This window comes from Canis lupus, chromosome 3 (genome assembly GCF_048164855.1).
Source record: "Canis lupus baileyi chromosome 3, mCanLup2.hap1, whole genome shotgun sequence".
NCBI classification, from domain to species: domain Eukaryota; kingdom Metazoa; phylum Chordata; class Mammalia; order Carnivora; family Canidae; genus Canis; species Canis lupus.
Genome location: NC_132840.1, coordinates 25086456 through 25098855, shown reverse-complemented (window position 1 = coordinate 25098855; position 12400 = coordinate 25086456). Strand labels below are relative to the sequence as shown.

Below are 12400 nucleotides of genomic sequence, written 5' to 3'. Positions count from 1 at the left end.
TCCAGGGCTCGGGCGGCGCCGGCTCCCGCGCAGACTGTGTTCCGGGCTCGCGGCCGCCCGTCCGGCGCTCCGCCGCTGCCGCGGCCCCGCCGCCGCAGCCGTCCACAGCCACGGCTTCCCCCGCCCGGCGCCATGGCCGCTGCGGCCGGGGACGGCGCGGTGAAGCCGCTGCAGTGCGCCATGAAGCTGGCCAACGGGGCCATCGAACTGGACACCGGCAACCGGCCCCGGGTGAGGCGACACAAAGCGAGGCGGGGGCGGCGGCCGAGGGCGGGGCAGGCGGGGCAGGGCCGCGGGAGGGGGCGGCGGCAGGGGAAGGGGAGCAGGGCCTGCGGCGGGGGCGGGGGCGGGGCCGGGGCCGGGGCCGGGTGGAGGTGGGCGCGTCTCGGACCCCCTCCCGTCGCGGTCTCGGGGGCGCTGGGCGTGGGCGGCGGACGTGACCTTGGACAGCTCCCAGCGCCCGGGGTTAGAGGGGCTTCGCGAGGGGCTTCGCGAGGGGCTTGGAGGCAGCCCTGCGAAATGTGTTTGGCAAGCGATTTCCTGAGCGATGTGTGCTTTCCCGGGAAGACCCCAAGGGACGGCATCGTGGGGAGGCTACGCTGGGCTGCTCCGCGACGCGTCTCCCGCAGAACCGGTTCGGAGGGGACGCGGGCCGGGCAGTGGGCCTGTGACTGGCGGGTCACTGTCGGGGTGGAGCAGCAGGCCGGGTCCCCATGCACAGCCCCGGAGGACAGCCCCGGAGGACAGCCCCAGAGGACAGCCCCCGCGCACAGTCCCAGATGACAGCTCCCATAGACAGCCCCAGAGGACAGCCTCCGTGGACAGCCCCTATGCACAGCCCCAGAGGACAGCCCTCATGCACAGCCCCAGTGGACAGCCCCAGAAGATAGCCCTCATGCACGGCCCCAGAGGACAACCCTCATGCACAGCCCCAGAGGACAGCCCTTGTGCACAGCCCCAGCAGGTCTTCAGCCTGCTGCTTGCTCTGAGCCAGTGTTCTAGGACCATAGGTGCCCACATGGGTCAGAAGTCCTTTCTGGAACCCATTTCCCCTACTGGGCGGTGTAGCCCTAGATGGGGCTCCTGAAGGCACTGGTGCCACCACCGGACACCAGGCTCGGACTCAGGCCCTGAAAATGTTCAGATCCCTGGCATGTTAAATGTTAAATGTTCAGACTGGCAGCAGTCTCATGTGGGGGATGGTGGCGTGCTCAGGAAAGGGACTGCCCACAACTGAAGCCACATAGCGATTTCTAAGATTTGCAACATCTCCCTCAGTAACCTCTCTGGAAATTTTTTATTTTTTATTTAAGCCCTAAGAGCCCCTGACTTGCATGGGAAGGGAACTTGTTGCAGAGTGAAAAACAATAGCAATGGTTAGGGCAGCTTCTCCTGGTGCACTGAAGGAGAATCTCCGTGCCTCTTGTGCCGGGGAGAGGCCCTGAGTGCAGAGATAGGTGCCCTTCAGGTCAACAGAAGAGGGGTGCTCTTTGTGCATGACCTAGACCTGCAGGAACTAGCAGCAAACAACCCCAGGCTAGATGGCTCAGGTGAAACTCAAGAGATGAGCAGACACCATGTCTCTGTTTCCCGCAAGGGCATGAGGCAGGTCTGTTGGAACCGTTTGCCAGTACTGGCCTGACCCCTGGCATTTCTCTTCTCTGGGCCCAGGAGGCATATACAGAATACCTGAGGAGCATCCATTATATCTCCCAGGTGCTGCTGGAAGAAGTGGAAACCACCAAAGGTACAGCTCCCAGCCTCAGGACTTTCCTGTGCTGAACAAATTACAAATAGCTTAGCCCTTGGTGGGTCTCAGGCTTGAGGGTGTCCTGTGTCCTACCTGCTGGTCATTAGCAGAAGGTGAATGAGTGAGCATAAAGTAAGCATGAGCTGCCATTGTGTGATGTGGAAGCAGGAAGGGATGGGACCTAAGCAGAGACTGGACATCAAATCCCAGCTCAGGAAGGAGGGAGCTGTGGAAAGGTCAGGGGCTGCTGGCAACACTCTTAGCAGAGGGATGTGCAAAGGCCCTGAGATGAGAGTGGATACTGGGTACAAGGAAGAGTAGGTGAGTTGGGGCTGTCATGGCCTTGGGTGGAATTGGGGTCATTCTGGTGTAAGGGGAAACTTGTAGAGGCTTTGTGGGAGAGAGGCCAGCATGGAAGCAGAGCCTCCAGAGGCTACTACAGTGAGGACAGTAGTGGTAGAACCACTTGGAGATGGAAGGAGTGTAGGGCTTGAGGATGTTCTTTAAAGGTGGACCTGATTGGGACACCTATGTGGCTCAGTGCTTGAGTGTCTTTGGCTCTGAGTGTGACCCTGGGGTCCTGGGATCAACTCCTGCATTGGGATCCCCACAGGGGGCCTGCTTTTCTCTCTGCCTGTGTCTCTGCCCCTCACTGTGTCTCTCATGAGTAAATAAAAAAAAAATAAAATTGGATAAAAATAGGGGCGCCTGGGTGGTCCAGCAGTTGAGCATCTGCCTTTGGCTCTGGGTGTGATCCCAGGATCGAGTCCCACATCGGGCTCCTTGCCAGGAGCCTGCTTCTCCCTCTGCTTGTGTCTCTGCCTCTCTCTGTGTATCTCTCGTGAATAAATAAATAAATACATATTTTTTTTAGAAAAGGATAAACATAAAGGTGGACCTCACAGATTTGCAGGGGGGAGGGTGAGCCACTGGCTGGTGGGATGGGGGAGTTGAACTGCTGGGGGGAAACAGTGAGGTACAGAAAGGTGACCCAGAGAGTGGCAGGAGCCGACTTGTGTGGGATGAAGAGAGAGCTCCAGCATGAGCATATTGTGCTTGAAGTGCTGAGCACCTTGGTGGATATAGGGCCACGTTGTTTAGGGGGGTGGGCTGCGGGGTCGTGAGGAGCCAGGGAGCTTAGTAGAGCTCTGGGCACTCCAAGACAGGCCTCGCAGGAGAGCACAGTGCCATACCCAGGAGGGTGTTCTGGAGAGGTCAAGGAGCCCTCAGAGAAGGGCTCGACATGAGGGTATGAGTGAGGGGAGTTTCATTGGGAGTCAAATGACTGAAATAGGATGTGGTGAGAGGCTGGCTATAAAGGGAACATTACTTCGGTTGGAAACTAAGGCTGGTGGGGTCCAGTTCCTTCAACATGACAGAAGTGATCGCCAGAGAGGGGAATGCAGAACAGAAGACCTGCGGATGTGCCAGGGCTGGGGTCAAGCAGAGCTAGAGGACAGGAGACAGGTGACAAAGTCATCTCTGTGAAATGGTCTGTGGTCACTGCAAGGCCCACCTGGAGGGGCTGTAAGTACAAGGAAAGCCATTGTTGAGAAAAGGCCTGGTTAGGGAGAGAGGGGGCTCTGATGGTCCCGCTGGGACAACAGGACAGCCAGATGTTAGGCAGGCCAAGCGCAGAGCCCACACAACTTCAGGAGGTAAACCCAGGGCAGATAATCAGAAAGGAGGGGATGGTGACCTAGAGGTCAGAGATGAGGAGGGAGATAGGCTTGTCCTTGTTTTTATCTCAGCAAGAATCTACTGAGTAATAAAGGTGATAATGACCAACTTTATTGTCTCTTGATCCCCAGAAGGTGGAGAAATTGTGGCTCCGGACACCTCAAAGATGCTGAAACTGGCTGAGCAGTGTCTGGAGAGGGCCCAGTCCACAGCTGCCAAGCTTGGTGGGTCTCCAGCAGATCTTCATGGGGCATCCCCCTGCAAGTCTGCATCTGTGTGGAACATTGGACTCCATGCTGCCCCTTGCTGACATATGTCTTTCAGGGAAAACACACCTGAAGCCAGCTATGCCTGTGGCTGCTCCTGTCCCCCCATCTACCAGCCGACATCGCCGGGTGTACTCAGACGAAGGGGGGAAACTATCTCCGTTTCTGCCGCCTGAGATCTTCCAGAAGCTTCAGGTGGTAGAGTCACAAAGTTCTAAGAAGTAAGAGGGGGCAAAATGGAAGGTGGGCTGAGCCTAGGTTTGAATTCCAGGAAAAGTGAGCTAACCATGATGATTGATTGTAGTTAAAATGGGTTGCGGAATGGAAATAGCCACCTGCTTGACAAAAACAAATGTAAATCCCCTTTGCACAAAAGCATGTGCATGAATGACACACAGAGATAAACAGAAGGAGAAATGAGAAAGTTACAGAGTAATCGCAGACACAGACTTGGAAGTATTCAGGTGTGGTTATCATGAAACTATCACACTCCTTGTGTTTGCAGAAGTAAAAAAGAAGTTTGAAAACAGCTCCAGGGAACAAAAACGCATAAAATCTGACCCAGCAAATGAAGAACCAAGTAAAAACAAAATGAAAAATATAATGCCAACATTGTTTTAAAGACTAAAAGAAGGGGATCCCTGGGTAGCCCAGTGGTTTAGCGCTGCCTTCAGCCCAGGGCATGATCCTGGAGACCCAGGGTCGAGTCCCACATCAGGCTCCCTGCATGGAGCCTGCTTCTCCCTCTGCCTGTGTCCCTGCCTCTCTCTCTCTCTGTGTCCCTCATGAATAAATAAAATCTTAAAAAACTAAGAGAAAACAATAACAACAAATTACATCTTCCAGTGAAAGTCCACACTTGCATAGGAAATGAGTGGTCGATTTTATAACAACAGAGTAGACATAGTTGCTGAAAGAATGAGTGAATTGGTTAAAAGGTCAGTAGGTACCGAGAATGACTCAGAAGGGGAGGAAAAAAAGAGAGAGAGAAGATCTAACACAGGAATATCGGAGTTCTGGAAAAAAGCAAACAAAATGGGAGAGGCATTATTTGAAGACCTAACAGGATATAAGTTCCTTTTTTTTTTTCCTTTCTGTTTTAAAGATTTTATCTATTTGACAGAGAGAGCATGCAGCACAAGCAGGGGAGTGGCAGGCAGAGGGAGAGGGAGAAGTAGGCTCCCGCAGAGCAGGGAGCAGAGGCAGAGCTCAATCCCAGGACCCTGGGCCAATCATGACCTGAGCCGAAGTCAGACATCCAACTGACTGAGCCACCCGGGCGCCCCAGGGTATTAGTTTCTAGAACTGATAAACACACGCAGACATGGATACGAGAATCCTCACTAGGAAAGACAAGGACTGGCTCCTCCTGGCCCACCTGCTACCAAGCCTTGGGGGCCACTGCCACTGAGAGGGTCCCAGCACCTCACTTTTGCCTGTGCAGTTTGGGGGCAGGGCCAGGCACAAGACTTCCAACCCAGGACAAACTCCCTCCTCAGCTGGAGTCCTCACAACTGACCCTCTCCCACCAGGAAAGCATGAAGATATGTGAGGACAAAAGTTTTTTTTTTTGAGCAGGGGGCTGTATTTTTGGTGGTTGTTTCTACAAAGTAGACATGTTCTCTTTTTAATGGTGGCAAACTCATCTAGCTGTTTAGCTCACATGATGCCTTTAAGAAGTTTCATATTGTTCCCAAACATGTATAACCAATCTGCAAAAAAGCGCAATGTCCAGCTTCTCTTGAAAAATCAGAGGTCTTGGCAATTGCTGGTCTGGGTGAGCAGGGCACAGGTCTCCAGTCCACCCCAGACCCCCTCCCTCCTTTTCACTTCCTGCCTGCCCCCACCACCACCTGCTCATCTTCTGGTCTCAGGGCACTGTCAGGGAGGGTCCTCAGGTCACCAGAGCTTCCAGGTATTCCAGGGCTTCCTAGAGCCTGGACAGCAGCTTGTCACTATTGCAGGGAGCTGACACCTCTGGAGGAGGCTTCTCTGCAGAATCAGAAGTTGAAGGCGGCCTATGAGGCACGGATGGCCCGCCTGGACCCCAGCCAGGCCATGCAGAAGACATCCCTGGTGAGCGGGCCCCTGGGAGGGTCTGGGTTGGTGGTAGAAGAGGAACAGGCGGGACGTCTGGGTGGCTTAGTGGTTGAGCATCTGCCTTTGGCTCAGGTCGTGATCCTGGGGTCCTGGGATCGAGTCCCACATTGGGCTCCCTGCATGGAGGCTGCTTCTCCCTCTGCTTATGTCTCTGCCTCTCTATGTCTCTCATGAATAAATAAAATCTTAAAAAAAAAAAAAAGAAGAAGAAGAAGAAGAAGAGGAACAGTCCTTATCTCCTTCCCTTCCTAGACTCTGTCCCTGCAGCGGCAGATGATGGAGAACCTCGTGATCGCCAAAGCTCGGGAGGAGACAGTATCCTTTCCCTCCATACCTGGTGTCCTGAGCTGAGGGAGAAGGGGGTGGGGTGGGGTGGGGACAGAATTCATCCAGCTTCAGAGAGGCGTGTGCTTGAAAGACGTGCGCTCCTGTCCTGCCTGTCTCTGCACAGTCCATCCGATCCCTCTTACTACCCAGGGGCTCCTCTCCTGACCGTATCTCCTGGATGCCCAGAGATTCCATACAGGTGAGTAGGGGCTGCCTCACCAGACACCTCCTTGACTGCTGTCCCAGCTGCAGAGAAAGATGGAGGAGCGCCGGCTACGGCTCCAGGAGGCAGCCAACAGGTATGTTTGCTCCCATTGGTCTGGGGACAGCCGAGAGGACTGTGGGGACTTCTGCACCTGCCACCCAGCCTGAAGCTCCTAGCCTCGTCTCTCTCCCCAGGAGGTTCTGCAGTCAAGTTGCCCTGACCCCAGAGGAGCGGGAGCAGCGGGCCCTCTATGCTGCTATCCTCGAGTACGAGCAAGACCATGTGAGTCCTGGGAGCTGGGGGTGGGTTTGCTGTTTCGGGGGCCTGTTGCCATTGGGTCTTCCCTACACCCCAGAGAGGGCACAGACCATGTGGCACTGGTCTCCCTGGGTGCAGCCGTGGCTGGGAAGGACGCAGGGACCCGGCCATGTTCTCCAGAGTCTTCTGCCCTGCAGGACTGGCCCAAGCACTGGAGGGCCCAGCTCAAGAAGAGCCCAGGGGACCTGTCGCTAGTGACCAGCCTGGTCTCCCACCTACTCAGGTACCAGGGGCCTTCAGACCCCCTACCTTGCTGGCCCTGATGACAAACAAAAGGGTCAGAAAGGAGAGAGACAAAGGAGATCAGGGGTGGCCATACAGGGCGTACATGGGCTCCCTCAGATGGTCTGGGGTGGCAGATGTCCCATCCAGCTTTCCTCACGGTCGTTCAGCAGCTCTCTTCTATCTTCTCAGAGGGTGGGTCAGACTTTATCTGCCACATTCACTCACAAGGAAACAATGCAAGACTCAGTCCTTCGACACAAGTCCTGTGGGGACATGTTGTAGGTGGGTGGATGGTAGGTGAGGGCGTGGCCACAGCGCTGTGCCCCCACACCTCTTCCTGTGCTCGCAGCATTCCCGACCACCCCATCTCACAGCTCTTGAAGAAGCTCCAGTGTGCGGTGTACCGGGCGCTGTACCCCATCGTGAGCAGGGGCGCTGTTGGTGCCGCCTCTGCCCCTGGCTGCTGCTCCTTGCCCCCGGACGCCGACGGGCTGCTGGCTCCTGGAAGCCGGCGGCTCCGGCCCTCACAGAGCCTCTACTGCATGCTATCCCCTGCAGATCCCAGCCCAGCCCCGCGGCCCCCAGATGGCACCCATGCCAGTCCCCCTACACCCCCTCCCCACACTGGCCCCCCCGAAAGAGGGCTGGACAGCAGCCCTGTGGGGCCTCCCTCACCCCTGGCGCACAGCTTCACGGCTGTACAGGGCAAAGACAGCTCCTTTGAAGACCTCGAACACTTCTTGGCTACTTCTGAGGGGTGGGGCCGGGGGCATGGGAGGCCACCTGAGCCCCAAACAACAGGGGTGAAGAAGGAGCCGCTGCTGGAGCAGCTGAAGAGTGCTGTGAAGGACATACACAACGCTATCGGTGAGGGCCAGCGTGCCTGCAGGACGGGTGGGTGGGTGAAGGGAGCTGCTCCCACTCTGAAGCCTGTGCCCAGCGAAATGCTTTTCACAGGCCTAGGATAGGCCCTGGGGAGGGCAGGCCTTCTTCTCGGCCGCCAGCCAGGCTTGATCTGCAGAACCCTCTCTGTCCACCGTTCTCTGAGGAGAACTCCATGTTTAGCAGACAGGAACATACCCTGCTCTGAGAGCAGGTGGGGCTGGCAGGGGCCCCGAGGTCTCCGATCCCAGGTTGTCTGCTCACTGGGCTGCATGGGGGAAGCATGGCCTGCCCTATCCCAGCCTTCTGTTTGGGGAAGATCCTCTGGCCACCAGGTGGTCCAGGCTGGCCCACAGGGCTGGACTCAGGTCATTCCCAACCAGCTTAGTGCTGACAGTGGCCTTTTCCATTTTGAGAATAGTGTGTGGATTCACTAAAGGTTGGCACTTGGGGTAGCTGGTGACCCCCAAGACCTTCCAAGGAAGAAGGCTTCCAGGGTTTTCTAAGAAGCAGTGAGGGAGTCCCAGCAGTTGAGGGGCCTTGGTTCTCAAGGTCCATGCCTTCCAAAATCCCCCAATGGGTCTCCCAAGTCCCTGGGCTGAAGGTCTTGTTGTAAATGTGCTTCTAAAGCTCCTACCCCCGCAGCATGGAGTACAAACTCTCAGAAAGAGGCTGTCCTTTGCCAGCCTGTCTGATTAGCTCCTCAGGGGGGCTAGGCATGATCCTTGAGCTCTAGAGTGTTCTGGCCCCAGACCCCATGGATACAGGAGTGGGGACTTGAAGGGGAGAGATTCAGGCAGAGCCACTCCCCACCAAGCCAGAACACTGGTGCTGTCCACACCGAGCCTGGCTCTCAGTGGGTGGGAGAGGAGGGGACAGGTATGGGGCCCCCCTCAGACACTCCAGGCTGGCTGGGGATGACCTCCAGGGGCTGCCGGCCTGGGGCTGGAGGGCCCAGCCGTCCCCACAGTGCCATTGTGCCGGCTCTGCTCCCGGCAGACAGGCTGCTCTCGCTGACCCTCCTGGCTTTCGAAGGCCTGAGTGCGGCTGCCTCCAAGGACCGGTGCCTAGCCTGCATCGAGGAACCCTTCTTCTCTCCTCTGTGGCCCTTGCTGCTGGCACTCTACAGGTATGATCCCAGCACCGCCCCTCACAGGGCCTTCCCCTTGCTCCCCACCCTTTGCTGGCCATCCTCAGATGCTTCTGGTTCTCAGGTGGTGCCACAGCCACCTCCTGTGACTCGGGGATACAGGAGATACAGCTTGCTTTCCCTAACCCTGCCTCCATCTCTGGGGCAGAGTCCCCTGGGCAGCTGAGCCTGGCCTGTCTCTGCCCCAGGAGTGTGCACCGCCTCCGGGAGGCTGCCCTGAGCAGGAGCATGGAACTCTACAGGAATGCACCCCCAGCAGCCATAGGCATACCCTCGAAGCTTCTCCCCCGGGACCTGGAGGCCACAGGAGCTGGTGCCTACCCCTACTGTGCTGCAGCCCAAGAGCTAGGCTTGCTGGTTCTGGAGAGCTGCCCCCAGAAGAAGCTGGAGTGCATTGGTGAGGGGGTCGCAGTTTGGGAGGACAGGAGGGAAAGAAAACAAGCTCAGATAAGGTGCCATCCCAGAGGGTGACCTAGAGTCTCTGCCTCTGAGCTGCAGACCTTACTCCTAGCAGATGGGGGCTGTGTCTCATGGGACATCCATGGTTCGAGGGGCATTACCTTCCTGAGAGAGCTTCTCAGCTCCGCCTAGCTCCAAGTGATGGGGTGGGGCGGGGGGGGCGGGTTGGCGGGGGAGGCGGTGCCTGGCCCCAGGGCTGTCCTGGGACTGGCTCCACTTAGCCCTCTCGTGAAGTTTCACTTCTGTGCCACAGTGCGGGTCCTGCGGGTCATCTGCGCCTGTGCCGAGGACTACTACCGGGCCCAGGAGGCTGCACCTGAGGCCAGACCCCAGCTTGGTGCTGCAGCCATGTGAGTGGGCCCTGAGCAAGTGGGAGACAAAGGCCTGGAGGAAAAGAGAACCCTCCATCCTGCCCCAAGCACCGGGGCCGCAGGTTCCCACCTAGATTCAGGCCCCTGGGCCCCAGCTGCAGTGAGCTTTGCAGGGCTTATCGTCCAGGAGAGGGGTGCAGCTCCAGCCCTCATGGCCGATGCATTCCCACCCCTCTGGGCAGGGCTGCTTAGGCATCAGGTACCACCTGGATAATTTGGGGAAATTTAGGGTTGCTTGTCCCAGGAGCACGTGCCTGGTGCCTCAGTACACACTTCGGGGAAATAGCCCTGGCCTCAGTGAACAGCGTACCCCCCCACCCCCCAGGCCTGGGGTTCCTGAGTTATCCCTGTCCCAGTCTCCTGAGGTGAGGCAGGGGTCTTCTCTGCCTGGATCTCTGATGCCTGGTCCTATCTGTGTCACCTGTACCCTCCTGTCCTGGCCCCCCTTGAGACCCGTAGCCCCCTAGCAGCTGTAGCGGCTCTGCTCACTGCCACCCTGCCTCAGGGGCCAGCATTACAGTGAAGACACCTGTCATTTGAACATTGTAGCTACCTACACCCAAGGGCCTGAAGGTAACAGGCAGGTGGAAATCAGAGTTGAGTGTGAGATCAGCAGGGAAGAGCTCCACCCCCACCAACCTCAGGGCCAGGAAATAAGGCCTCAGCTGCAGGGTGGGGTGGAGGGACCCCTTCACCAGTTTACATGTGGTTTCTGGGTGAGTAGCTATAGGTGTAAGAGTTGTAGGTTAGCCAGTGTTTCTGAGTCCCAGCTGCAGTCTCACACTTCCTCTCTCCTCTGTGTGTCTAAGGAGGCAGGGAGAATGGTGTTGCACATAGCTTTATGTCTCTGCAGGTATTAGTACCCAGGTTAGTGGGGGCAGGGCCACGAGGAGGAGCCCAGTGTGTGAGGCCTTCCTGGTTGGTAAACATACTCGAGCCACAGTCTTTGCTCCCGTGCTCTTCCCAGAGACCACCACCCTGTGAGCCCTCAGACCAGGGCTCTGCGTGTCCTGCAGGGCCTCCCTTGGTACCTTTTTAGTTTTCCTAGATGCCTCTTGTGCAGTATGCCAGGTATCAGCAGAGTGCCTGGGACATGGGCCATCCCCTCCTTTACCCTGCTCCCCAGATGTGGGCACGCTTGTGGGGCAAGCTTGTGAGGTTGAGGCCACCCCCACATGTCCACTGTGGGGGCCTCCCCTTGTCCAGCCACAGGCTTTGCAGCACAGGGTCCCCATTTAGGGACAGGCTTGCTGCCTGTAGTGGCTGCCAGTGCCGCTGACCTGAGCTCACTCCCAACTACCCCCACACAGGTGGGCAGGAGGGGCACAGGGAGAGCAGCTGGCACTCTAGAGGCCGAGCTGGGGGCTGCAGGGCTTTGGGGATTGAGCAGTTGTACTGGCCCCCAGAGCCTACTGGCCAGCCATGCCTCTGCCCAACAGTGGTGCCGATGATCTCCTGCCCATCTTGTCCTTCGTGGTGCTGAGAAGTGGTCTCCCCCAGTTGGTGTCAGAGTGTGCAGCCTTGGAGGAGTTCATCCATGAGGGGTAGGAGCCCCCACCCGAGTCAGGCACTTGTGGGGTATGGGGCACGTGCTTCCAGCCCTTTCCCACCACCCCTTGCTCAGCATACTGTGTACGGGAACCGGGGCCCATCCCTTGAGCAGCATCTGCCTGAGGAGAGGGCTGTCCCCCAGCCCAGCCTCCCTGACAGATCCCTGTGGGGCCTCAGTGTCCAGGTCCTGCCCGACAAGTGCAGACACCCCTTCCAAAATGCCAGGGGCCTCCTTGCCTCACCTGGAGGTGACAGATGCCACCTCTGCCTACCTCAGATACCTGATCGGAGAGGAGGGCTACTGCCTGACGTCACTACAGAGTGCCCTGAGCTACGTGGAGCTGCTGCCCCGGGGGGCTCTGGGCAAGTAGTGGAGGACCATCCAGGAGGCACCTGCTCTGGCAGGGTTGGGGCTCTGCAGCTCTGCACCTGCCCTGACATCCGCCCCCAGGGACTCGAGGAGGCACCTCATTTGCTCAGAGAGTAGAGCTGAGCTGAAGCAGCTCCTAGGAACGAGGCCTGTCTCTTTCTTGTCTCAGCCTGAGCCTTTCTTGTCTCAGCAGGAACACCAGAGCTGTGGGCTCCCTGGGGCCTGTGCACATGTCCTCACAGTCCCATCAACCCCACAGTAGGGAGGGGGCCATGGGCCTGGCAGAGGGCAGGTCTGGTTTCTCTCCCTTTCCATCTCTGGTGATAGTTGGCTTCTGGTGTCATCCCTTTTCTTGGTGGAGTCAAGATGAGAGCCTCTCCCCATCCCCTGCCCCCACCCCAAGGCCTGGGGCCCAGGTGGCTTGAAACTATACTGTTTTTTTTTTTTTTTTTTTTTTTTTTTTTCTGTACTGTTTACTTACTGGGTATTGACCACTCCATTCTCCTCTGGAGCCCAGGCATCCCCAGGGTACCCACTCACGTCTGGAGCCTCTGAGCCATTCCCACCTCGGCAGTAGGCATTGGCCTTCCTGGACCCCTGGCTGATTCCCACCCCCGCATGTCCCCTTCTGGGTCAGTGTGAGCCTAAGGATCAGTGCCTGCCTACAGCCCAGTGTCCACTCTGACTGTTACGTGCCCCGGGCAGCCATTGACACAGCCAAAAATAAAGAGGTCACTGATGTCTCA

General features: G+C 57.5%; 1 protein-coding gene across 4 annotated transcripts; it reads left to right on the top strand.

The window, feature by feature from the left end:
• The first annotated feature begins 68 nt into the window (after positions 1-68).
• On the top strand, positions 69-12400 carry VPS9D1 (VPS9 domain containing 1). 4 transcript variants are annotated; one of them, XM_072819635.1, is made up of 15 exons: positions 69-231; positions 1672-1747; positions 3562-3654; positions 3755-3917; positions 5661-5772; positions 6049-6111; positions 6370-6422; positions 6505-6610; positions 6784-6869; positions 7221-7738; positions 8753-8882; positions 9092-9300; positions 9616-9712; positions 11173-11277; positions 11562-12400. In XM_072819635.1, exons 1-15 carry the CDS (start codon positions 133-135, stop codon positions 11653-11655), a joined length of 2004 nt encoding a protein of 667 aa, XP_072675736.1. In that variant the 5' UTR covers positions 69-132; the 3' UTR covers positions 11656-12400. The 4 variants fall into 4 exon arrangements, with proteins under 4 accessions (XP_072675736.1, XP_072675738.1, XP_072675735.1 ...); XM_072819637.1 differs by having other exon boundaries at positions 70-231; positions 6523-6610; XM_072819634.1 differs by lacking the exon at positions 69-231 and adding an exon at positions 418-634 and having other exon boundaries at positions 1598-1747; positions 6523-6610.

Excerpts from the sequence above, each read along its gene's own strand:
- VPS9D1 (XM_072819634.1), top strand. The coding sequence starts at position 520 with ATGTGTTTGGCAAGCGATTTCCTGAGCGATGTGTGCTTTCCCGGGAAG. Across the intron at positions 635-1,597 it reads ACGCGTCTCCCGCAGAACCG|GGCATGAGGCAGGTCTGTTG; the intron begins GTTCGGAGGGGA and ends GTTTCCCGCAAG. Across the intron at positions 1,748-3,561 it reads AGAAGTGGAAACCACCAAAG|AAGGTGGAGAAATTGTGGCT; the intron begins GTACAGCTCCCA and ends CTTGATCCCCAG.